Raw genomic sequence first — 26,688 nt, forward strand, 5'->3', positions numbered from 1 at the left:
ACCACCATGCTGCCCCCTCCCATCCTGTGAACCCCTCTCTGGTCAAGACCAGACTAGAGGGACACCCCATCTGGAAGGGCCCCTGTACTCCTCCTGCCTGCTCTGGTCCTTCAGGCCTAGAGCTCCTTTCCCTCGTGCCTCATCTCCTTCCATGTGCATGAAGGAACACCTGCTGTATACTGGCCAGAGCCACAGGAATGAATCAGACACAGCCTGATCTCAAGGGCCCCCTGCCCAGGTCTCTCAGTGGCCAGTATGCAGCAGTACACAGGGAGCCCCCAGGAGGAGACCTCACCCAGCCAGGAGGGTCAGGACCATCAGGAAGAGGCCAGTGAAGAAGAAAGGGAAAGGGTCCTGGAAAAGGGCATGAATTTGTCTGGCTGGGGTGGGGCTGCCTGAGAGGAGAACTGGGGCTCAGCTGCCTTCTCCTCCCCAGGACTCTGACCCAGGAGGACCCAGGTGACAACCAGATCACACTGGAGGAGATCACACAGATGGTGAGCAGGGTCAACCTCCCCTCACTCACCAAGGCAGCCCCTTTTTGGTCCTCCCTGCCCCTGACCACCCAACCAGGCATGGCCACCCATGTATCCATTTCCTGTGGCTGATGTAACAACAAGCCACAAACTGGGTGACTTAGAACCATGGTTCCTGTACCTCTGATCCTCTCCCCTCTCACAATCCCCCTCCTGATTCCTAGAACTGGCTGTTCCCACCTGGGGTACATGTGGGGGTCACCCATGGAGCAGCAGCACCCTGCCCATACCCTGCCCATACTCTGTCCCGGGGCAGCACTGCAGGGCTGGTGCCCCACCCCCATCCACATGTGCCCTTCAGGCAAGGAAGTTGGTGCCCCCAGACCCCACTTCTTCCAGACTGACCCTCTGAGGTCAGAATGCTGGGCAAACCCTCCCCAGCGTCTACCAATGGAGCAGACACAATGGCTCCTTGAGAGGCCGGCTGGAACATTTGCCCCTCAAGAGCAGAGAGCCCTTGTTCCTTGTGAACAGCCTGAGGCTCTTCCAGAACTGAGCTTTCAAACATCCCAGAGCCTGGGTGGGGCAGATTCAGATTCAGACTTCCAGAGAGGAGAGAGGCTTCACCCCAGGAGGTTTCTCACAAGCCTGATGAAATGTGGCCCAGGCCCTTGGCTCTGACCTCTGCTTCCAGGGTCACCCTTCTTCTTAGGCCACACCTGAAGGAAGCAGAAGGCCACCTGCCCCCTTTTGACCAGTACACTTTCTCCTGACTCAAGCCTGATGCAGGCCTCTGTGCTCCTCAGTACCCTGGATATACCCCAGCTCTGACCTCCTGGACTCACCCCAGTGGGGCCTCCTGGATTCACCCTTGGACTTGACTATACAACCATCCTTGGCCAGCCCCTGGCCACCAGTGTTGTTCTCTCTGGAGTGAATATGGCTGAACTTTCTGCCTATATTAATGCATTCACCTGCTTCAGAGGCTGAAGGTCCCCTCCCTGTGAACACACAGGGGAAAGACCCCATGCAGTGTCCTTACCCTGCAACAGGGCAACACAGAGCCCCTGTTGCCTTTGTCCCCTCAGCCTTCCTGAGAACTCTCATCCCTGAAGACATGGGGTTCCCCACACCTGTGTTCCTGTTCCCTGGTGACTCTGGCAGGAAGCATCCATGGCACCCCCCCACACACACTCCTACCCCCTGCCCAACATGCACACACAGGCTGTTTTCCTGCACCATTCCTGCTCCATCCACATGGTGGGCACCCTGCACCTAAAGTCAGGGTCTGTGTGTTCAGGTCTGTGTATCTCCATTGTCTAACCCCGGCCTGGTGATGCAGACCTCAATGTTTGGAGAAGAAATGGGAGGAATGGCTTGTTCCCTGGGTGTGGGTGGACCCTGCTTCCCTTGCAATCAGTGCAGATGATCTAGGGTGCTCAGCCCAGCCCACTGGAACTTCTAGGCAGGGAAAGCAGAAGTCATGAGTGGTTTGTGACAGGTCCTCCTGTGAGCCCACAGGCCCATATGGACTTATCCCTCTATGTCTATATGGCCCATTTGGCCCTGAGGGTGTAGGGATGCAGAGGATCCTTGTTCCACACTCATTCCTCTGTGAACACAAGCTGCTCCTAAGACCAACACGATTGTCCCTTCCCTCTCCTCCTCCACCTCCCTCCAGCCCTCTCCAGATCCAGCAGACTGTCTGTGAGTCATTCAGACAGCCCCTTGCCCGCCATTGTGTCACCCCTTCTCTCATCCCTGCCGTGGGCTCCACTATTCCTGGCTGATGTTTCCCTGAGAACTTGCCCTAGTCAATGGGCCCAGATTTTGTGGGCCCCCTTAAAAGTAATGTCCCAAGTGCCAGGGCCATGGTAGTCCAAGACCTAGGCCAGATGGCTGTCTCCTGGGCACAGGACAAAAACACTGTCCCAGGTGATAATCATACCTGGGAATGCACACTGGCTAATGACTTTGAAAATGAAATTGTATTGGGGTGGTTTGGAGCCCAGACAGCACCTGCAGGGAGTCACCAACACATCCTGGAATCAGGTGACCTGAACTCAGCAAGCCTCCATTGTCCCAGTGGGATGGTGGTGGTTCCCTGGCAGAGTGACAACTGCACAGAATGATCCTGAAGCACAGGCCACACACACAAGGTACATCAAGTGCTGGGGCTCTGCTCCCCATCCCCTATTCTCCCCTTGTCATACCCCATCCACCTCCCCTGCCACCAGAACTGAACACAGCCCTTCAGTGAGGTGGCCAGAAAGCCTGGAAGTGTCCCTCTTGGTCCTAACTCAAGACCTGCTCCCTTAGGCAGAAGGTGTGAAGGCTGAGCCCTTTGAAAATCACTCAGCCCTGGAGATCGCAGAACAGCTGACCCTGTTGGACCACCTCGTCTTCAAGAAGATTCCTTATGAGTAAGTGGGCACTGGCATTAGTTCCTCCCTCTCTTGCTCCTCAGGCATCTCCTCAGCACATCCCTGAGACACAGGCAGCAGGTTCCCAGAGCTGCTCGGACCCTCCATGTCCCAGAATAAAGATGCATGGATTCCCTTCCTTCCCCTAAGTTCTTTGTCTACTTATCAGCTGCCCACGTGCACACGTACACAGGCTTTTCCAGAAGCAGCGCTCAGAGCCCCTATTCTAAAGGTCTAGAAAAAGCTGTGTTCGTGTGTGTATGTGTGTGTGCATATAGACATGTGAGAAAATATGCACACAGGCATGTGTGTGGCACACAGGTGTGCACATGCAAGCTCCAGGCACAGACTTTGGGGACAGCTCCAAACTTTGACTAAACCCCAAGGCCTACCAGCTCTGGTCTGTAGTCATCACCTGCAGTGTTCACTGTAATCATACTGCTTAGATAATTTTGCATCCCTCTTTCTTTAACAAGTGTACAGAATTCCCTAGCAGCATTATAAAGTCACAGGGTGGTTTTCACTTTTCACTTTTATATTTAAAACTGAACTTAAAACCAAACATCCTTGTAACAAAATATTTCTCTGAACTTCTGACAGTTGTTCCAGAATAATTTCCCCAAACTGGAATCTCCAGATCAGAAGCTACACGTCATGAAGGGCTTTCATTCTCTGCTTTCCAGAAAGGGGGCCCGGCACCCTCACAGCCCTCACCCCCCAGAGTTCAGCCTTACCTAAATGAGGACACTGGCATTTTGAAAACTTGCCACATCCCCGGATGTAGAAATAGTCATCATTTCTGATGTGCTTCCTCCAGGAGGAGAAGCAGGATGTGTTTTCACACCCAGCCTGTCTCCTCCCAGCCCTGCTGCCCTTGAGATTCTGCCAGGTGCATCTCCTCACCATTCCATCCAATCAGGAGCCTGAGCAGCCTGTGGCTTTCCTTGAGGTCCTCTGTGCTGCTGGGTTGGCTTGAAGGCAACCTTGTCCTTCTATCCGGTCCTTTTTTGTGGCCTCAATTGCCCCTATTCCACAGACAAATCCCTGCAGAGTCAGTAAAATGTGAGTTCTCCCTACAGCGAGCAAGACCCCTGACAAGACCTAATGTGCCCCCCTCACAGCTGAGGATGATCCTCCCAAGCCTTGTCTTGTTTCAGCCTCACAGTGACCCTGTGGGGAAACTGCCCTGGTTATTCCCATTTTACAGTTGGGGGAACTAGACCCTGAGGCATAAAGGGCTTTCCTGAAGCCACACAACCAATACAAGGCAGAGCTAGACTCCAGCCCAGGGTTCCTTCCTCTCCAGAGCTCTGAGGAAGGTAAATCTCCCATAAATGGCAACCTCAAAAAGCAAAGAGGGCTGGGGGTGGAGCTCAGGGGTAGAGTGCCTAGTACTCAATCCCCAGCACCTCACCACCCTGGGTTTCCCTTTCCTTCCTGCAGGGAGTTCTTCGGACAGGGCTGGATGAAGCTGGAGAAGAACGAAAGGACGCCTTACATCATGAAAACCACCAAGCACTTCAATGATGTGCGTATGGGCAGCAGCATCTTTCTCTGCCCAGAGTTTCTTCAGCAGGACCCTCAAAGGGCTGAGTGGAGGGCAGGCTGTACACTGGCAGGAGCCAGGCCACCTGGGTCCTCTCTGGTGTCCCCACCCTCAGCCATATAACCTTGGGCTGGTGACTTCAGTCTCAGTTTCTCCACCTAATAAATGGGCTGACCACTGAAAGGTCACATGACAATTAACAGGGACAATCAGAGAAAGACACTCAGCCCAGCCTTGGTTCCCGGGGAGCCCTCCCTCAAGCCTGTGATTACTGAGAGGAGTCACCTGAGAGCAGATGTGGTGATGTGCCTGATGGAAAGGAAGGAAGGAAAGGGTTGTGCTTTTGCTGTGCTGCTTACCTTTTAACCTCAACTCAGTATCAGAAACAAGGACTGTTAGGCTGGGGAATGGCAGACAACCTCCCTCTAATGCATACACACATTACCCAGCACCCTCCGAAATTCCTGAAATGTTGGCTAGGGGCTTAAAGTACCCTGGAAGTGATGAAATGATGTTCTTACCACCCTCTTGACTTTCATGATGGTTAACTGGACCCCACAGGATCACATTAAAGAGACCAGAGACCCAGAACCACTAAGGGGCAAGGCTGGGTTGAAGCCAAGGGCTTGTAAGTGTCCCTGGGCAAGATCAAGATGGCCTGGTATCTGACTCCGCCAGTCTCTGTCTCCTACTTTATCCCCTACTCCCACCCCCTATGCTTTCTTGGGGATGAACTGTAGAGATACCAAAACAGCAAAGCAGCCCCGTGTACATAGCACAAAGGACCTGGGCTAACTCTGATTAGGACACTAAGATCAGACAGGAGCATCCCATAAACCCAGCTCCTAGAAGCCCATCTCAGAAAAACATGAGAGCAGCAGAGATCAGAGGGCAAACAGGTCTCAGTCTGCTAAGGCAAAAGTCTCTTCAGCATGGAGTGTTGGCAAAGTTCCCTGTAGTAGTTGCCCCTGGTTGAGTTCCTGCCTGGTGCCTAGCACTGCGCTTTACATGCATAATAATCTCATTTAAAGCTCACACCAAGCCTAAGGGATGGGGGCTGTTCTCACATTTGAGACACTGAGAAGCTGAGGCTCTAGCAGAGTGTGTGGCCGAGCATACCTCCCGTGCCTGCACTGTGGAAGATGGCCCGTGTGAGAAAATCTCTCTCCCAGCAACTTCTCCATATCTGCTCAAGGTCTGCCCACTGGATCCTTGGGACCCATCCACACCCAACCTCGTAATAGCTCTGAGAGCAATTTGCACTCAGCATCTTCATTCCTCTGAGTTTAATCATCAACCTAAGAGCCTTTGATGGGTGGAGGTGGGAGCACATGATTCCACTTATCCTGACCGCCTGCCAGGGCTCTACGCATTAACCTCAGCAGGGGATGGGCCCCCAGGCACACACAGCCCATCCTGGGTGGGTCCTTGGCAGCCAGGAGGAACAGAAAAGACCCACTATTACAGCAGAGGGGAGGAGCCATCTGGAGCCTTCCAGTCCTGGGCACCAGGTGGTTTTCTGCCCTGAACAGAGAGCAGAATGGCTACCCCTGTGTCTCCCAGGACAGAGAGCAATGGAGACCAGACAAAGCTTTAGCAAACAGGCTGCTAGAGGCCTGGGTCTGACCATGCCTTACACACACGTGCACAGTGCCAGGCAGCCCGACACTGTCCTCTCCTTGTGCTGTCCCACTGTATGCACAGGACTGTTTAGGACAAGACAAGAACACAAACTGATCATTCACTTTTTACTGTGTGACAGGTGCTATGCTATAAGGGTTTCATAGACATCATCTCATTTACTTTGCTATTCTCATTTTATAGTGGGAGAAACTGAGACTCAAGGAAGTTAAATTGCATCGCCCACATTACACAGCAGGAAAGTCCCCTCTGAACCCAGGGACAGCCTCCAGAGGCTGCCTCGTCACTCCTTGGCACTTGGCCATCTGTGTTTAAATCATTCTGTATCCTGAGACACAGAATGTGTGTCTCGATGACGGTGGCTTTCTTAATGTCCCCCAGGAACAGTTCTCTTTGCTATTTTCCAGCCCTTCTGCCTTCCATGTCTTCGTCCTTCTGACTGGTACTAGCTAAGATCTCCAGCATGAGGGCTAGACCTGGGGGAGACAAGCAAGGTGGCCAGGGTGCAAAGCTTAAGAAGCCATTCACCCTCCTGGCAGTTGCACATTGGGGCCTCAGGTGCCTCATCCTCGTCCCCATGCTTTCCAGGACAATGTGGAATGGACACAGTGACAGGTGTCTTGTTCTTAGTGTTAAAGGGAATGTTTCTGCTATTTCCCCATGTAGGATGGTGTTTGCTCTTCTATCAAGGTTTTTTTTTAAATCCTTTCTACTCCTGTGTGCTAGAAGTTTTTCCCATGATGAATATTGACTCTGTGTGTGTGTGTGTGTGTGTGTGTTACTGACGATTAAACCCAGGGCCTCACGCTTTGAGCTACATCCCCATGTTTTATTTAGTTTGAGACAGAGTCTCATTAAGTTGCCTATGCTGGACTTCTTGAACTTTTGATCCTCCTGCCTCAGCCTCCTGAGTAGCTGGGATTGCAGGCATGCACCAGCATGCCTAGCTGGATATTGATTTTTATCAAGTATTTTTCCTCCTGCTATTGAAATGGTCATGTGGTTTTTTTCCTTTAGTCTATTGATATGGTAAATGACAGTTACACTCTTTTTTTCTTTTTTTTTTTTTTTTTTTAATTTTTTATTGTGGGTTGTTCAAAACATTACAAATTTCTTGACATATCATATTCCACACTTTGATTCTAGTGGGTTATGAACTCCCACCTTCACCCCATACACAGATTGCAGATTCACATCAGTTACACATCCATTGATTTACAAATTGCCATACTAGTGTCTGTTGTGCTCCGCTGCCTTTCCCATCCTCCACCCTCCCCCCTCCCCACCTCTCCCCTCCCCTCCCCTCCTCTCTCTCTACCCCCTCCACTGTATAACCCTGAGGGTCTCCTTCCATTACCTTACCTTCTCTCTCCCTTTCCCTCCCACCTCTCATCCCTGTTAAATGTTAATCTTCTTCTCCTGTTCTTCGTCCCTACTCTGTTCTTAGTTACTTTCCTTATATCAAAGAAGACATTTGGCATTTGTTTTTTAGGGATTGGCTAGCTTCACTTAGCATAATCTGCTCTAATGCCATCCATTTCCCTGTAAATTCTATGATTTTGTCATTTTTTAATGCAGAGTAATACTCCATTGTGTATAAATGCCACATTTTTTTTATCCATTCGTCTATTGAAGGGCATCTAGGTTGGTTCCACAGTCTTGCTATTGTGAACTGTGCTGCTATGAACATCGATGTAGCAGTGTCCCTGTAGCATGCTCTTTTTAGGTCTTTAGGGAATAGACCAAGAAGGGGAATAGCTGGGTCAAATGGTGGCTCCATTCCCAGCTTTCCAAGAAATCTCCATACTGCTTTCCAAATTGGCTGCACCAATCTGCAGTCCCACCAGCAATGTACAAGTGTACCCTTTTCCCCACATCCTTGCCAGCACTTGTTGTTGTTTGACTTCCTAATGGCTGCCAATCTTACTGGAGTGAGATGGTATCTTAGGGTGGTTTTGATTTGCATTTCTCTGACAGCTAGAGATGTTGAGCATTTTTTCATGTACTTGTTGATTGACTGTATGTCCTCCTCTGTGAAGTGTCTGTTCAGGTCCTTGGCCCATTTGTTGATTGGGTTGTTTGTTCTCTTATTGTCTAATTTTTTGAGTTCTTTGTATACTCTGGATATTAGGGCTCTATCCGAAGTGTGAGGAGTAAAGATTTGTTCCCAGGATGTAGGCTCCCTATTTACCTCTCTTATTGTTTCTTTTGCTGAGAAAAAACTTCTTAGTTTGAGTAAGTCCCATTTGTTGATTCTAGTTATTAACTTTTGTGCTATGGGTGTCCTATTGAGGAATTTGGAGCCCGACCCCACCGACTGTAGATCGTAGCCAACTTTTTCTTCTATCAGACGGCGCGTCTCTGATTTGATATCAAGTTCCTTGATCCATTTTGAATTCACTTTTGTGCATGGCGAGAGAAAGGGATTCAGTTTCATTTTGTTGCATATGGATTTCCAGTTTTCCCAGCACCATTTGTTGAAGATGCTATCCTTCCTCCATTGCATGCTTTTAGCCCCTTTATCAAATATAAGATAGTTGTAGTTTTGTGGATTGGTTTCTGTACACTCTTTTTTTCTAATAATCAAAGATCTTTTCGTCCCAGGGACAAACCCAATGTGATTGTGGTGTATAAACAGATATGTCATTTCCTTTCTTGTGTTGTCCATCTCTGGTATTGGTATCAAGGTAATGCTGGCATCATAGAATAAATTAGCAGGTATTCTCTTTCTCTTTCTTCTTAAAAAAAAAAAATAGTATTTCTGAGCCCAGTGGCACACACATGTAATTCCCAACAACAGAAGGCTGAAGCAAGAGAATATCAAGTTCAAGACCAGCCTCAGCCACTTAGTGACACCCTGTTTCAAAATAAAAAATAAAAAAGTCTGGGGATGAAGCTCAGTGGTAAAGAGCCCCTGTGTTCAATCCCCAATACCAAAACATACAAAATAACTAGTATAACTTTTATGTAAAACTGTTTTCAAGTTCAGTGCTTTCTTGATGGAAAGATATTTTAACTACTACTTCAATTTATTTATTTATTTGTGTGTGTGTGTGTGTGTAGTCTAAAAAGTAGAAGAGCATAGCAGAAACCAGCTGCTATGAGATTAAGAATCTAAGCAGTACTTCAATTTATTAGGAGATACAATACATGCACTATTTTATGTTATCATTCCCTTCTGATTCTCTTGAGTAGTTTTACATGCTTAAGTAGTTCTACAGTACCTTTTTTAGAAATCTTTAGAAATTGTTTTAGGTGTGTGGATGTAGCTCAGTAGTAGAGAGCTTACGTAGCATGTGCAAAGCCCTACATTTAATCTCTAGCATGTCAAAAAGAAAAAAAAAGATGAAGAAATTGTTTTTGATAAGATTTGGTAGTAAAACCCCATAACTATTATTCATCTGCAAATATTCTTTTATCACCTTTTTAAAAATTCGTCTTTTTTTACTTTTATTTTAAAATAATTATATTCATAGGAAGTTGCAAAGAAATTGCAAAGAGGTTGGTGCTTCATGCTGCACCAACTCCTTGCAATTCTAGTTCCCTGCTGTCTGGCCCCAGTTTCCCACATTCCTAGCTACTCAAAATACAATCCAAACTTGAATTATTTGTGGAATGTGATTATTGGCTGGGTTGAGGTCTCTTCTACTGTGTATGTGAGGTGAGCAAAGCCTCAGACTGTATGTCTAACCAAGCAGGACATATGGAGGGAGATTCCCTCAAAGCTTGGCCCTTTGTAACTGTTGATTGTTCCAGATAAACTTTAGAATCTAGAACTTTGTAAGCTCTAGAGGAAACTCCCACTGGGTTTTAATTGATTACATTAAAACTCATGTATTGAGAAAAATTGTATGTTTACATTCCCATTTGGGAACGTGATCTCTTTCTCCATTTTTCAAGACTTTTATACCCTTTGGTTTGTGTCTTTTCCCGCCCATGTAAAATCCTACATGATTCTAAATTATTTAAGTTCCTAGGTAACTACAAATCCCCATTGTTATTTTGAAGATAATCTGTTTTCATAGTATTTTCAAATTAGTTATTGCCAACTTAAATAAAACTTCTCATTTTTGTATATTGAGTTCTTAACCAGTCACCCCAATGAACTCTATTCTTGTTCTTGAAGTTTCCAATTCATTCTTTTGCCATTTTCAAAAGGCAGTCATATCTGCAAACAATCATGTTTTGTCATCTTTATAATAATTATTCCTCTTATTTTTTTCCTGTCTCATTGCATTGGCTTAAAGATCAGTAACTTGATCGCTTCAGAAATCATCCGCAATGAGGACATCAATGCAAGGGTGAGCGCCATCGAGAAGTGGGTAGCTGTGGCTGACATATGTCGCTGCTTACACAACTACAACGCCGTGCTGGAGATCACCTCCTCCATGAACCGGAGTGCAATCTTCCGGCTCAAAAAGACATGGCTCAAAGTCTCTAAGCAGGTGCAGGCAAGAGGCTGGCACTGTTGCCACGTGGGGCTGGGCTGGGGTTGGGGCAGGAAGACCAGAGGGCTGGCCATTGGGCATCCAGAGGAGGGTAAAGGACTGGGATGTTTTACTCACAGGCAAAACAGAGTCACATCCCCTATGTCAACCAGGACCAGATATGAGGCCCACAAATGTGGGAGTGGGCCCTGTGAGATGTAATTCTTACGTGAGTAATTAATACCCCAATGTGGGAAGTGGGAAGTAGTGATTATTGGCCTCAACACTCTTTTTCTTGGATTGGAACAAAAGTGGTGTCTTTATGGATATCTCAGCCCAGATCTTCAGTGCAGCTGAGGATAGGATAAATGATCCCTTGTCGAAACTCTGATTTCACCAGCCCTCTGGCCACCAAAATTACTTGGTCCCTGTTACTCATGGGGTAATTCATCATCTTAAATGTGAGTTTGGTCTTTGTTCATTCAGAACATGATTCTGAAAAACTATAAGGTGAATTCCTTCTCAGGAATAAAAGGGTCATGACTGGGTAGCTTTCCTTAAAGGAGGTCATAATGAGGCACTTGGATCACTTACCTGGTATACATGGTGGATGTCCCAACCCCAGCCTGTGTGTCCACAAGAGGCTGGACAAGCAGCCTAACCACCATGGATAGGGGAAGCCTCTAAAGGCACTGATACCTTGGCAACAGTGTCTGTGGTCCTTCAAATGGGTGGGCATGCAGGACCCAGTGTCTCCAAGGGGCCTGTCTCATCTGCACACTCTGAATTTGCATACTGTGTCCCCTTCACTGTTCTTTTTATCATCTGCCCCTCACTACCCTCTTCATGCCAATGGCAGGTCATGATCCTACCTACCAATCCTGAAGCAGATCCAGAAATCCTTCCTACTTAGATAAGCTGCCAAATCAGGAAAGTCCTGGGACATCTCTGGTGCCCTGACCCAGCCTTTCAGTCACTGTAGGCCCTGATTGCAGCAGGGCTGCAGAGGTGCAGGGATAAGCCCTTGCATCCCGTGAAGGTTGGACTGCTCGCTTCTTGGCCCACAAAGATGCCAAGATCAGGATAAGAACCATGAAAGATGCCATTGTTGTTAGTGGGCTCAGGAAAGAACAGAGGCAGGGGACACAGGAGATCAGGGCTGCAGGGACATCCAGCCACACATGGCACATGCTGTCATAAACTGGTGAAGTCAGGTTTGAGCTCTGCAGAGCCACCAAGTCATCTGGGCTGATTTGGCCTACCAGGGTTCAGGCAGCAGGGTCTGGGGGTCTCATCCAGATCAATATCTTTCTCTTCCTATCCTGTACTATCAGAATTACATCATCATTCCAGGGGTTCCCCAGACCAGGCTTCACTTTCCCTCCCCATGGGGATCTTCCTGGAACCTATACTCTACATCTCTTGGCCTCTCATTCTACAGTATCACCTTCCTCAAGGAGTTGGGAGGGATCCACCTTGGCCATCCTGAATCTACCATTCACTCCCAAGAGTGAAAATCAAGGGAAGTTAGTGTGATCAGTGTATGTAGCGTGGCCTGCATTCTAGGATGTCATTCAGGAACTGGTCCAAAAACCAAAGATGCCTCTGGCAGTATGTCCAGGCCTCCACCCTCTGCAGCAGCTTCTCCCAGCCCTCAGTTGTGCACGGTAGTTGTGTATCTGCACAATGCCTGGCTACAAGGGCTTCTGGGAGTCCCTGGCCACGGCTTGATCAGCACCAGCCAGGGGCAATTCATTGTATGACTACAGGTATCTGAGGGACACTTGTAACCCATCAAAATGGCCATATTTCTTAGAGGCCTGAAACAGTCTAAGCAGCTCATTTTTATCAGTTTCTTAAATCTGCTGGCCCAAAGCAGAAAAGCATTTTGTGAAGTCCAGTGCAGTCCTGGACAAGAAACAAGCAATCAATTGTACTTTGGAATTTCAATTTCTCCTCTCTTCTTTCAACCTCTCTCCCCTCCTCTTTGCCAATAATTATGCTTCTTCAGAAAGGATCTGATGAGTGATAGGATGGCAGGAGAGGATGGCACTGATGAGTGACATGGTTTCGTTTGCTGCCCCAGGATGGTTGTATATATGGGGACAAAAGCTTCTTTTTGGCTAACAACACATTTTGGCCTCTTTGGGAGGAAACATTCTTGGCCTCTAGAGTCTTCCATTTGTTGAACAGGAAGGGGTGGGAATTTGGAGGCCATATAGCCATCTTTCTTCCTGACACTGCCTCCAAGGCAGAGTCTTTGCTTGATCCCTGGTTTCATTGGCATAATTCAAGCCCTGCCCCATTTCTGCCCACTGGCATCCATATTCCAGCAGAAATGCCCAGGATTGAGGGCCTGGTACCCCACGGAACATCAAAAGATGACAACCTCCAGCCCAACCAGAAGATACTTGAGCTGCTTCAGAGTGAAACACACTTTTTTTTTTTTTTTAGTTGTTGATGGACCTTTATTTTATTCGTATATTTATATATGGTACAAACCCAGTGCCTCACACATATGAGGGACGCGCTTTACTGAGCCACAACTCCAGCCCTGAAACATACTTTTTGAGTAGCACTTGGGAAAATTCTGTGGCCTCCCAGCCCATGTGGCTCTTTCCTGGATAGAAAGCAACAGCTTAAAAAGGAGCAGACACAACAGAGTTCACATGTATATGAAAGGGATCAAAATGGGCTCAGCTCATGGGCTGGGGATGTGGCTCAAGCGGTAGCGCGCTCGCCTGGCATGCGTGCGGCCCGGGTTCGATCCTCAGCACCACATACAAACAAAGATGTTGTGTCCGCCGAAAACTAAAAAGAAAATAAATATTAAAATTCTCTCTGTGTCTTTAAAAAAAAAAATGGGCTCAGCTCAGAGACATAGTTGGCCCCAGATGTTTTCAGAAAAACCATGTCTCAGAACAGCCACTGTACCTTTTCATGGCCTCAAAGCTCAGTGACACTTCACCCAGAAGTATGTGGCCACCAGGACCTTCTGATCTAGCTTCTCTGTGTCTCCCAAAACTCTACAATATCTGAACTAGCTCTGCTCTTAGGGAACACTTGGATCACCCTTCTCATTTCCTAGGTGAGAGACTGAGGCCCATCAAGATGCGTGGAGTGGTGATTTGCCCATGGACATGTCAAGGGTGGGTGACAGAGTCCAGGGAGGCCCCAGGTCTTCTGATGTTCGGTTCCCACATCTGACCTCAAGTCATCTCAGGTCATTCCTCTGAAGGTGGGTGGACAAGAAGAGGAAGGAGGGTGCAGCTCTGGGAAGGGATCAAGGCAGGAAGGAAGCAGAGGCCCTGGGCAGAGGTTGGCCTGCGTAGATAGGCTTTGTCAGGCATCTGAGAGCAGACTCTCAAGGAATGCAGAATCACCTGACTTGGTATGGGTGGTGCCATCCTGGTGCATGTCTCTGTCACCATATCCAGAATACATTTGTGTTCTGATCAGAGTCAGTCCACACCAGGCACTAATATTTCTTCTCCTTGTTGATGAGGCACTAAACCAAATGGGGTGTTCTGCCCTTTTTTTCCCTCAAAGGGTGTACATTGATTCCATCTTCCATCAGCATGGATACTTAGTTTGTCATTCATGGGCTTATTTCTCAGATTAAATCTGACCCAGCACATCTATGGCCGTGACCTCTTCCAGGCTGATGAGTGCGTCTGGTGGCCCATGGCCATTCTCCAGCATAGTTTCTCAGCCACATTCTGGATTTTTGAGGACCAGAGCTAGAAAGGACGTCACAAATCATCTCACTCTTTTATAAATGATGGAGCTGAGAACCCCAGAAGTGAAGGGACTTCCCTTAGACCACATCTGCAAAGGAGTGCAAGCCAGACCCAACACAGCACTGGTCTCTTCAGGCAAACTCCAGCCACTGGAACTCGGCTCCAGCTGATGGGTGGGCTGGGCCTGGGATGATCATGTGGCAACCCTTCAACCTGGGGCTTCCTCTTCTCCACCCAGGCCTTGTCTTCTTTGATGATCAATTCATCTGCCATCTTTTGTCTTGAGTCTTAAATTTGGAAGTGTTTCTGGCACATAAGAGTGAAGGTGTGAGAAGATGGTCACATCCTTTGGATAGAGTTCATGTGAAGTATGATAATAGAAAATCAGCCATTTCCTGCTCAGAACACAGGCTTCTTGGAGTCACCCACCAAATCCTTCTCACTACCTGGTTTAGGATCCAGCAGTGTTTCTGAGGACTATAGCACATTCAGGCTCCCACTTCTGTACTCTGAGAAATGTGTGTGAGGACCAACACACACAGGGAGGGCCCAGGCCTGACTCCTAAGGAGGTGGGGGCAAGGTTGCCAGACACAAAAAGTTCCCAAATCCAAAGCAGATGTGGCTCTGGCACCCTGGAGGACAGCATGCTGAAGTGTGGGCCAGAGCCATGGGCCTTGATGTGTGCTGTGTGTTAGTAAATGCTTCTAATTCCTTCTAGACAAAAGCTTTGATTGATAAGCTCCAAAAGCTTGTGTCATCAGAGGGCAGATTTAAGAATCTCAGAGAAGCTCTGAAAAAGTAAGTTATGTGTCATTTTGTCACTTTTCTGTTTAAAGTTGTAGAACTGCATTGCAGAGACATCCACATGCCACACCAGCCAGAGCAGGAGGTCTGTTTGTCTGTCTTTCCCTCTGTCTTCCCACAAGACCCCTAGGATTCCCTGACCCCAAAGAAGGGTCAGCTTTGTCCTCTACCAGAGAAACTCAAGGGTTTGGTAGCATTTCCTGAGAGAAGCAGAGGAGGGACATTGGAATCCCCAGAAGCATGGTGGTGGTGCTAATGACAATAGGGGTGCCGGATTCCTTGATTCTCAATGCACTTTTTTTTTCTTTTAAGAATTCTGACCTCAGAGTATGTCTTCAAGTCAATGTGTTTAATGTGGTTGTCTTTTCTTTTTTCTTGAAAATGAGTCATCAAAACAAGAGTGCAGATTACAGACAGTGGCATCTCAGAATCAAAGAAATACATTTTTACCAAAAATCACACCTGTTTGCAAAGAGCCTTCTCTACCCCTCAACACTGCCTGTGAGGCAGGTTTCTCCACCCCGCACTCTTGTCACTCTGACCAGGATGGTTCGGTTGTAGGGGCTATCTTATACACTATGGGATCCTTAGCAGCATTCCTGGCTTCTACCCATGAGATGCTAAGAGCCCCCTCCAGAAATGTCTCCAGACATTGCTGAAATTGTCCCTCCTGAGAACTACTACCCTAAGGCAGCTCTTCCCATCCTGTTTTTCCAGACAAAAGCTGAGGGGCTAGTGGCTTATGCCAAGGAAACGTGGCTGTAGCACTGGAGCCCAGACTCGGCCCAGGCAGGCCTCCAAGGCCAGTGCTCTGAGGTTTCCCTTGAACTGTGTCCCATGAGGTCTGGGCAGCCTCTTCCAGGGAAGCAGTGGCTCCGCCCACTGCGCACTGTGGCCACACACTCGTGAAATGTGGGCTTTGCATGTGCCGCTGCCACTGGATGCGTCCTTCAGACTTCCGCACGGCTCTGCCCTCTTTTCATTGTTGACTGTTCTTTTCCCTCCTTGCCTGGCTGGCTACTCACTGGAACTTTGAGAGGCCCTGGGAGACCTGGAGTGCTGGTACCCTATAGAGTCAGGAATCCTCCTCCCTTCTGTGAGGGATCTCATGACCCCTGCCGATAGAGGTCCCACTGGAGGTCCCCACCCCTGGCACCTGGGACTGGGACAGCCAAAGCCTCCAGCCCTTGACAGTGGCTTTGATGCCTGCCCACTCCTACTCTGCTGGCCTCATCTGCCTCCCCTTCTTGTTTCCTTCCCGCCTACTTGATCCGTCCTTCGCCAGCTTCGTGTATCATTGCCTTGACCATCTCCACTTTGTTTGTGTCCTTAGACAGATGTTCCACCCATCTGTGCTGTCCGGCCGTCTCTCCTCCGCCAGGGCTCCCTGGAGCCCCTGTGGACTGTGCTTGTGGGGAAAAGCCCCACCATGCATTCGGCAACTTGTCCGTCTGCCCCCGGGCGCCGCTCCATCCGCCTCCTTCACATGGCTTCTTCGTCTGCCGCAGCCACCGCCACCTCCACTGCCTCCGTGGCCCCCCATTCTGTCTGAGTCCCCATCCTGACTGTCTTCCCTCTTTCAGGTTACCTGTGGGCCTGTGTAAGTGCCACCCCCAGGCCTCTCGGCTATAGCACAGGGCAAAGCCTTTGGGCAATCTGGGAGCTAAGACCTTTATGTAAACCAGGTTCTGACCTTGTAGGGCCAGAGGTGCACAGGAAGGAGGCAAAGAGAGCCTGGGCCAAGCCCGCCCTGCTCCTTTTCTTCTAAGGCTCTAAGGTTTCATGTAGAGCGACATTGGGTGAACCCTGTCTCAGCAGGCAGGGGACAATGGGCAGAAGAAACAAGTTAGCAGTCTGCAGGCATAGTTGGTGATCCACCCAGACAAGACCCTGGGATGGATCTCACTGGGTGGGTTCTCAGCCCCATTCCTATGTCCTGTCATTAAAATCTCCACTCTTGTGCCAGCACCAGGCTGGAGAATGGACTCACTGCCTTTACCTGCCAAGGCTTTACTCCCAAATCTTGCACTCCAGCCTTCCAGCCAAGTTCCTAAATATCCCCTGGTCCACCTACAACCCTCACCAAGGGTACCCCTTCAGCTTCCTGCCTAGCCACCTTAAGAATGACATTAGCACCCCTTCTTATTCCTTGAACCTACACCCTTGCAAAGCCCACAAAACTGTCACCACATGACAATTTCTCAGTGATCAGAACAGCTCCGTGCACTAAATTTTAGCAGTAAAATTTGGTCATTTCTGGTTTTGACTTCTCCATTTGCATATTTGTACCATTTGTCTTAAATTAGAACAGGAAGTCCTTGATTTAGAGAAATACAGAGGACAGCCTTTTACTGTACGTTCTTCCCCTAAATTAAGAAAGGAAACTACCCTGGAGGAACGTGACAGCCAGCTGACCATCAGGCCATCCCCCTACACTCTTTAAATGGGGTAACAATCTGTTTATCTTTGTGAATACCATGAATCCAAAGGCTGATGTTCCAGAGTTCCAGAGTTTTGAGGCTTCAGCAAAGTCAAGTACCTATTTCTATCTTGGAACCTAGGGGGCAAAAAGCAAGATGGGGCTTCCAACCCACCACACTGAAATATTTCTTGCAAAGTCCAAGGTCCTAATTGCCTTATAATTCATGCCAGACCTTTGGACCCTGAAACTTAGGGATTTAGCCCACAGAGCCCAGCCCCAAGTGCCCCTCAAGCCCTCCCTGAATGCCCCTCACCAGGCCTTGAGATAGGAGAAGGAAAGGAGGTGCCCAACCACACCAGCAGAGACTGATGACCCGACCCAGGGAAGGGAGAAGATGTAGGGGTGGGAGAAGGTGCAGGGGTCAGGGAAGGACAGGGATGCCATATCATGGGCCTACTTCCTGAGGCTTGGCAATGAGCAGGCGGAACAGACTCACTTTCGGTACCTGGCACAGCTTGACCTCCATTATATTATTTCACCTGACATCATCAAGAACTTCTTGATAGAAAGAAACATCAATCAAGCCTGGGGACTCAGAATGACCACAGGCAAGGCTCAGATGCCAGGTGTCACTAGGCATTAGGGTGCCACCATAAGGCACTGCCCAGGAAGCCAGCTGCAGCTCTTAGGATGGGGTGGGGTGCTTCCTGCTCTGCCCCCTAAAACATTTGCTATAGGCACGCAAGAAAGAGCTCTGCCAACAGAGGAAGCACCCCCACAATCAGCTTTGCTGGGTAAACCCTGGCCAGGGGCAAGGCTGGATCCCACCTGAGATAGCCAAGATGCCCCCATGAAGGTTTAGAACAGGCCAGTCTTTGGATATCTTGCCACTATGGAGCCTCCAAAATACTTCCCTTGTCATTCAGAAGCTCAGAGTGGTTCAGTCCCCAGGCAGGGTGCCTTTGGAGCCCTCCACCAGCCTTCTATCTCACTCTGTCAACCCCAGACATTTACCTGCAGGATTCTGGGAGAGTGTATGGGGCTGGGCGTGGGGAGATATTGTTTTCTAGCCCCCTCATCCAAGGCCCCTCTCTATGAGACAGTAAATAGGGACAGAATTTGATAGGGATGCTGGCACTCTTGCAAATGATTAAACTGCAAATAAGTTTCCTTCTCACCATTGGATCATGAACCCCCATAAACACCTCAGGGAAATCTACCCCTGATCTCTTTCTCTGGTCTCAGTATTCAGAGAACCTAAAAGGCTTTTTGAAACCCTCTGACCCTTTGGATTGTTCACAGACCCGTTGTCAATCCCCTAGCTGCCCCCTTCTCCCTTCTTCCTTCAAGCACCCCTGGGTATCTGGCTGCCATCCCATGTGGAGGTGACCAGTGGAGGGGGAGAGCATCCTGTGGAACCTGCACACAGCCAAATGCCCCAGACTTCCAACCCCAGGGCATGTCCCAGGTCTTTGGGTTATTTCTCCATCAGCTCCATGAGCCCAAGCCTCAGACTTGAGCATGACAGAGAGAAATAAAGACTGAGCACCTGATAGTCACTCACTAGAAAGGCCAGATGAACCCAGGGAGGTCCTCCAAGGTCCAGGATGAGCCTTACATTTATCTTATCATAGCTCACTGTTAAAAATATAGAGAGAAATAAATGGTATAGATATATAGATATAGATATATTATGAGCTGGGACTGTGGCTCAGTGTTAAAGCATTTATCTAGCAAGCATGAGGCCCTGTGTTCCAGCCCTAGCACCACCCACCCAAAAAAAAGTGTGTGTGTGCCTGTGTATGTGTGTAATTTGAAATTACAATCCTGGGTGCAAATGCATATTTGTACCAAATATAAGAACAAATATTCAACAACATATCTACCTTTATTCCATGCAGTCAACTCAGGTATTATCTGTTCCACGTTTTTTCAATCCAGTCTACACCCTCCTAAGTTGATTTTGACTCCCATGACAGGACCAAGACTCAGAAAGCCCTCTCTCCACTGCTCTCTTACACCAGGTTTCTGCCTCTGTCACGGCTTTGCCATGCCCATGTGCCAACTGTCCTAGCATTTACTTAGTAATCTCCTTGAACTCACTTATTCCCAAAAATAAATTTAAGATAATTATATGTGGTAACACTCAATGGGAAAATCAGCATATTTACTGTGAACACAAGATTATCAGGTAAAAAATTTAAATTCTGTCTGGATTTTGATGCTTGCCAATACTCTGATACTGATACTTGTTACTGTTTGTTTAAAAAGGAGGAAAAGCAGGGAGAAAAGAACGATGAGTGTTGAAAGTGTCAAAGACATGCTACCCAAATGAGGCTGTTTTGGAGCACCAAGGGAAAATTTGAAAATCTTAAGTTTCTTACCACGTGAATCAATGTTATTTAATATGTGTATCACTTAAAATCAACTCCCAGAGCCAAGTGCAGTAGTGCACGCCGGCAACTTGGGAGGCTGAGGCAGGAGGATCACAAGCTCCAGGCCAGCCTCCCCAACTTAGCTAGGCCCTAAGCAAGTTAGCAAGACCCTGGCTCAAAATTTAAAATTTACAAAAAAAGACTAGGAATGTAATTCAGTAGTAAAGCACCCCTGAGTTTAATCCCTAGTGCCAAAAATAATAATAATCGACTCCCAGGCCACCTAAAATTGTCTTAGCTGGCATCAGTGCCAGTGTACATGGGGAACCTGAGGACCAGAGAGGAGATGGACAGGCCCAGGTCACACAGCATGCAGGTGAGGGACAGGGCTGTTTCTGTTCTAGCTCTGCCATCCTACCTGCCTCATTCCCTCCAGCATGGCAGGATTATAAATGGCCATGAGGAAACCAGGAAGCTGGGCTGGAAATGAAGGTCACCTGCATCACTCACAGCAATTCCACCGACCTCTGTGTGCTGAGCTGAGAGCACCGTGTGAGGAATCCCCTGAAGGGCTAAAGGGAGTCCTACCAGAGCATAGTGGCTGCTGGACTCCATCACAGGGCCCATCAGTCCAAGGTGTGGCCGGCCCATCACACCTAGGCCCCATCTCCTGAAAATGCAGATCCCTAGGAGTCCCCAGTCATGGAAACATCACCTAAACCCGACCCAGAAGCCACTTCCAGGAAAGTGAACTCAGAAGGCCAAGGTCTCTTGCTATGGTAACCCAAGCCCAGTGGAGGCAGAGGATGAATGTCAGGGAACAAAGAGGGAGAGGGTGCTGGACAGGGTGGCTGGAAGGAGAGCCCGCGGGGTAGGATCTGGATGGAGAGTAGTGAAAAGACAGCAAAGGTGGACCAGGAGGGAGCTGGGGCAGCAGAGTCCAAGGACTCTGACTGGGACGTAGGGCAGAGAGGTAGAGGGGGCCTTCTGACTCATTGAGACAGTTGGGACAGACCAGCCTGTGCAAGAGGCCCAAGCAGCACCCCATTACCCCCTCCCCAGAGGAGGGACCCCAGGCCCACTGGACAGTATTATTATGTACTATTATTATTGTTAAAGAAAAATTCTTTGCCTCTAGCCAAGCAAAATATGCATGGGGGCAGGGAGTGTTCTGTTCTTAGCAGAAGTTTCTTTTTTTAAGTGAAAAACATTTGTTAATGTCATTTGCTTCCAAGTTGTGACCCACCCTGTGTCCCTTATCTGGGGATGTACCTCACTGACCTGGCCTTCATCGAGGAGGGGACGCCCAATTACACGGAGGACGGCCTGGTCAACTTCTCCAAGATGAGAATGGTGTGTTTCCGGGTGTGGCTGTGGGGGAGGATGGTTGGGGGAGGGGAACCAAAACCCAGACTCAACCTGGAGCCACCCAGGCTCCACCCCCAACTCAGCCTGCTCCACATGTTTCCCCACCAGAAGCCAGAGTGGGCTGCTCCAATAAGAAGCATCACTGTCATTGGTGCATGGTAGCATTTGGTAGGTGCTAAGCAACAAGCTGAGGGGCAGGTGCTCTTATTATCTCCACTATACAGACTAAGGCTTGGTGAGGTCAGGTGATCAGCTCAAGGTTGCATCACAAGGGCAGAGCCAGGTCTGCAGCCCAGGTCAGTCTGACTCCAAATCCTGCACCTTCATTCACACCACATCCATTATTTTTCATAGAAACACTTGCCTTATGTGGCTAAAGTAAAGTCACTTATGCAGCACCTCCTAAATTTTCTCAAAAAAAAAAAAAAAAATCCAGGATGTGGGAGGGGTCCAAGAAAACTTCTCCTAGCTGGAGTGGGACTTCCAGCTTTTCCCAACCTCACTTCAACAGAGGGCCTCTGCTGTAAAATAGGACCCCGAGTTTAATCAAAAGTGTTTCTCTATCAAAACTAAGTTAGAAGCCCCATCCTGGTGAGGGGCACTTTCACATCGTGTCTTACACATGTTAGACACCTAGATCCCTCCGACTTTTGCTGTTGTTGAAAGGTTTTGTATAGCAATGTTGAAAGTTTTTGCCACTGACTGAGGGAGGTTATTTTTTTTTCCTCCTTTCAATCATTAGCATAATCAGTGCATAGAAACTTGACAAGTATCACTCTTAGAAACAGGTTAAAAAAAACTACAAGCCAGTTGTAGTGGTACATGCCTATAATCCCAGCGGCTCAGAAGGCTAAGACAGGAGGATCATGAGTCCAAAGCCCATCTCAGTCACTTAGAGATCGGCCACTTAGCGAGGCCCTGAGCAACTCAGCAAGACTTTGTCTCTAAATAAAATATTTTAAAAAGGGCTGGGGATGTGACTCAGTGGTTAAGTTCAATTCCTGGTACCAAAATAGTAGAAAACTACAAATGGAGTGAGGTGCAGCTCCATGGTAGAGCTTGCCTGACAGGTATGAAGCCCTGGGTTCCATCACAGCACCACAAAAAGAGAGAGAGAGAGAAATGGAGAGAGGAAGAGAGAAAAATGGGAAGGAAGGAAAGGAGGGAGGGACAGAGGGAAAACCATAGGGTACCTCAGTGGGACCCTCCTGGAGGCAACGGGAATAGAGTTAAGAGAGTCTGACTTCAGACTTAGCACTATGCTCTTCAGTCCTGCAAAGGGTGAGGAGAAGGACAATTAAGAAAGCAGACTGTCTTCTAAAACTCCTTCCCTCCCACAGATATCCCACATCATCCGAGAGATTCGCCAGTTTCAACAAACTGCCTACAAAATAGAGCACCAAGCAAAGGTAAGCGGCCAGCTTTACCGACTCCCAGCTCCTTCACAGTGGCACAGCCTTCCGCCCTTTTCCCTGCACGCCTGCGGGCTTTCCCTTCCTAAATCCTCGTGGGCCCAGCTCACTATGCCATCCCTGTAAAGAAGGCGTCCCTGCTCCCTGTCCCCCTGGTCAGAGCTGCCCCTTGTTCAAATCAGACCCGTCTTATGATTCTTTTCTGATCTAACTTCCCAAAGGATAGTTCACAGATGTGTCTGATCTCCCTTGGGCAAGAAATAAACATATCTTTTTGAAAAATGCTAAATGGGAAGGATGGTGCACATCTATACTTGGAAGATTATAGGTAAGTGAATTAGAAGGCTAAAACAGCAAGATCACAAATTTGAGGCCAGCCTGGGCAACTTAGTGAGGCCCTATCTTGAAAATAAAAATAAAAAGGACTGGGGATGTAGCTTGGTGGTAAAGTACCCCTGGGTTCAATCCCCAGCACCAAACATATATATATATATATATATATATATATATATATATATATATATATAGTCACATCATTTCTTCTGTAATAAAAAATAATACTAAAACAAACTATCCATGTGATTCAGCAGCATTTGGGGGACTATGTTTGTGTTCATCCAGCGTTGCCATGTAGACCACACAGGGGCTGCTCCCTCTAGAAAGCATTGTGGTCACATGGTACCCTGAAAGTCTCAGAATTTGCCAGCAAAATTTCAGGGTTCAGGCTGGGCATGGTGGCTCACACCTGCAATCCCAGTGGCTCGGGAGGCTGAGACAGGAGAATCCAGAGTTCAAAGCCAGCCTCAGCAAAAGCAAGGCACTAAGTAACTCAGTGGGACCCTATCTCTAAATAAAATACAAAATAGGGCTGGGGATGTGGCTCAGTGGTTGAGTGCCCCTGAGTTCAATCCCCGGTACCCCCCACCCCACACAAAAAAAAAAAAAATTCAGCATTTTCTTCTGTCTCCAGACACTTCTTTAAGCTTTTCCTGAAGCTCTAATGTACAATACAAGTAAATATTATGGCTCTTCAAACTTCTTTCATTAATAGCCTTGCCACGGTGGTATCTGCAGCCAGTATCCCACTAAAGAAAAACATCTGAGGGAAATTTATTTTGACTATGCTCATTATGGAAAGAAACTAACTCATCAGTCTGCTCAACCCCAGAGGGTTTGGGAACATAGAGAATTGTATATTAAAGAAAGGAATGTTCCCATGGAGCACAAGCTAAGACTAAAAGACTAGCCTCTTTCACATGGTGGTAAATCACCATATCTTTATCCACGGGTATGGGTTAAACCAGACTGTGACATCTTAAGTCATCTTCCTAGAGGTGGTGGGAGTAAGCTCCTAAGAAAACTTTAGAGTCATCTCATCTGTGACTATTAATCAGCATCCTAGATGGTTGGTTTCAACCCTCACAGTGGCAGAGTCAGTTAGCCAAGACAAGTCACAAGGCTCGACTTTCCCAACTATCAGAAGATTCTCAAATGTGTAATAAGAAGTACTTTTTTTCCCCCATTTCTGCTCTAGGTTTCTGGGTGGGGGTGGAGGAATGCACATTTGCTCCAAACAGCTGACAAATGAATCTTGGAAAGACCCCTGTTGGAGCTGGGAGCTGCCCACAAGATTTAAGTTTTGCTTTCTTACTTTACAAGAGGAAGAGGGGGTAGGGAGGGAGAAGGAAGAGAAGAACCTAATTCACAGGGGTGAATCTTCCTGACTTTACACTCCAACAGTTTGCCCTAATGTTTGCATACATTCTGTCCAAACATTTTATTAGGAAACTTTTCAACAGAAACATTGAGAAAACTGTGAATGCCCATCCACCTGCCTCTAAGATTCAACAATTGCATCTCAAAAATTGTGTCCTAATAATTTAATACTATCCTTATAAGAGAAAACATTATATACACATATATTTACACTTGTAACTTAAAGAGTTGTCACTTAGTGCCGGTGAATTGTGCACTTAATAATGGTTTAAATAGTGCATTTTATCTTACACATACTATACCACAACAAAAGGGGGGAATGCTAAGGAACATCAAGGCATTAATACACTAATATGTATTTTCAATGACTTTTAATAACCTGATTGATACCTGAGGAATAGGAGTCTCACTGACTTTTTTTTTTTTTTTTTTTGGTACTGGGGATTGAATCCAAAGGCACTTCCTACCGAGCTACATCCCCAGCCCTTATTTTTTATTTTGAGTCAGAGTCTCACTGAGTTGTTTAGAGCCTCTCTTAGTTGCTGAGGCTGGCCTCAAATTTGTGATCCTCCTGTCGCTGGAGTGGGTCACCATGCCCACCTCACCAGCATTCTTTAAGTTCTAACAATGTTCCAAAGGATTTGGGGGGGCTCTTGATGGTTTTTTGGTTTATACTACTGGGTAATTGAACACCGTGCTTGCACCCAGGGCTTCAATCACAGAAAAAGACAATGTTAAACATGAGACTAAAACAGATTATATTAAGACAAACATTACCCAACATATTTCTTGCCTTATATGTGCCTAACCCCTGCAAGAGTCTTTGGGCCTCATGAGACACCTGGCGTCCAGTCATAGTCCCATAGATTCCCATAGAGGCTTATAATCCTGCCCTCCCTCTTCTGCCCTCAGGTAACCCAATACTTACTGGACCAATCGTTTGTAATGGACGAAGAAAGCCTCTACGAGTCTTCTCTCCGAATAGAACCAAAACTTCCCACCTGAAGCCGACCCACCGGGACCTAGCCGCTCCCCTGGACATGTGCTATATGATAGTGTACATATTCGTTTGGTTTCTCTGGATTTTCCTCTTCCGTATGTGCTTCTCCAAGAATACAAATCCGTTCTCGTTCTTAGATTCCTGTAGAACCGGAATATGAATTTCTGCACTGTTTAAGACTCTGCCGCCCCCCACCCCCCTCTGCAGTGCCTGTTACCTCCAAACAGCTGTCCCTCCTCCCAGACCCTCGCTCTTCTCTTCTCAGGGGGAGACAGAACCCGGGAACACGAGTCGTACACTCCGATCCTGCTTCGTCCTTCCCAGCCCGGGCCCCTGGGTGGGGTTGGCGCCCCAGGCACCCTCCCAGCATGTTCCACATAGTCGTTATAACTGGGTGGGGGGTGGGGGGAGGAGGGGGGGAGCCATACCCTCAAGTCCAGTCATTGACTACTCTCCCGCTGACGGCGATGCCAACTTCCAAAGCTGCTTTTTCAGCCCAAATTGCAGGTCTCAAAAGTCCCCCAGTAACCTGGCTGGAAGGGAGTCCTCTCTGCTGAGAACCACGCCTCTCGCACCAACGCTGCCACGTCAGGCACCACATCGTTCCTCGCTCTAGGATTAACACTAGATAGCATGAAAAGCAGTCTCAGTCAAAGTGGACAAGGCCCTAGAACTTCCCAAGGAAAACGGAAGTCACCACACCAGGTCGCGGCGACCTTTGCCGACGGCTGCCCAGCACTCACTGGAAGTCAGGAACACAAAAATGTCACTTTTCCTCTTTGAGCCGCCTTGACGGTCACTACAAGCTTACCTTGAGATGCTCTAAGTCTGTATACCTTGTGATAATTAGTACCACACTGTAGAATTAGGAAATCAATAACCAAGTGTTTTTATTGCATATACTGTAGTCCTGTCTAAATGCCTTCTAGCAGGAATATAGTAACGTAGTGCTTATTCTGTGAATATTACCATGTATTTTTTACATTGTACAGTATAGAGAACACAGGTTCACTCAGAAGTGGCAGGCATGCTCCACTACAACAGACAGACAACTTTTGCTGTAAGCAATACCTAGTGGTATGAGAATTCTATTTCAAGTCCTAAAATATTTCAACTTACAGCTTGTTTGGAAAAAGAAATTTCCATTTTTTGTAAAAATATATGTTTCCTGATTACCTCTTGCTAATAAATCTATTCTATCTCAGGGTGAACATGAGTTTTGATGGGTTTTATTCAATTACTTGAGAAATATTTGATGAGCACTTGTTCCTTACCTTGCCCTGGGCTGGGACCAGAGATCCAGAGTCATAGGACACTGTCCCTGCTTTGGGGGAGAC

At 47.7% G+C, this 26,688-nt stretch overlaps 1 protein-coding gene across 1 annotated transcript in view; it reads left to right on the plus strand.

Moving 5' to 3' along the window:
- The window catches only part of Rasgrf1 (Ras protein specific guanine nucleotide releasing factor 1), a 108,168-nt gene extending 82,417 nt beyond the window's left edge, over positions 1-25,751 (plus strand). Inside the window, exons 20-27 of the mRNA XM_046428113.2 lie at positions 437-497; positions 2,796-2,899; positions 4,343-4,427; positions 10,334-10,531; positions 14,973-15,052; positions 21,091-21,208; positions 22,564-22,632; positions 25,264-25,751. Coding sequence (XP_046284069.2) covers positions 437-497; positions 2,796-2,899; positions 4,343-4,427; positions 10,334-10,531; positions 14,973-15,052; positions 21,091-21,208; positions 22,564-22,632; positions 25,264-25,356 — 808 coding nt within the window. The 3' untranslated portion in view covers positions 25,357-25,751. The remainder of the gene's footprint in view (positions 1-436; positions 498-2,795; positions 2,900-4,342; positions 4,428-10,333; positions 10,532-14,972; positions 15,053-21,090; positions 21,209-22,563; positions 22,633-25,263) is intronic.
- The last annotated feature ends 937 nt before the right edge of the window (positions 25,752-26,688 follow it).

Source organism: Marmota monax, unplaced genomic scaffold, assembly GCF_021218885.2.
Source record: "Marmota monax isolate L192 unplaced genomic scaffold, Marmota_monax_Labrador192_F-V1.1 WCK01_AAM20220418_F8-fsc00111, whole genome shotgun sequence".
In the NCBI taxonomy this organism is placed as follows: Eukaryota; Metazoa; Chordata; class Mammalia; order Rodentia; family Sciuridae; genus Marmota; species Marmota monax.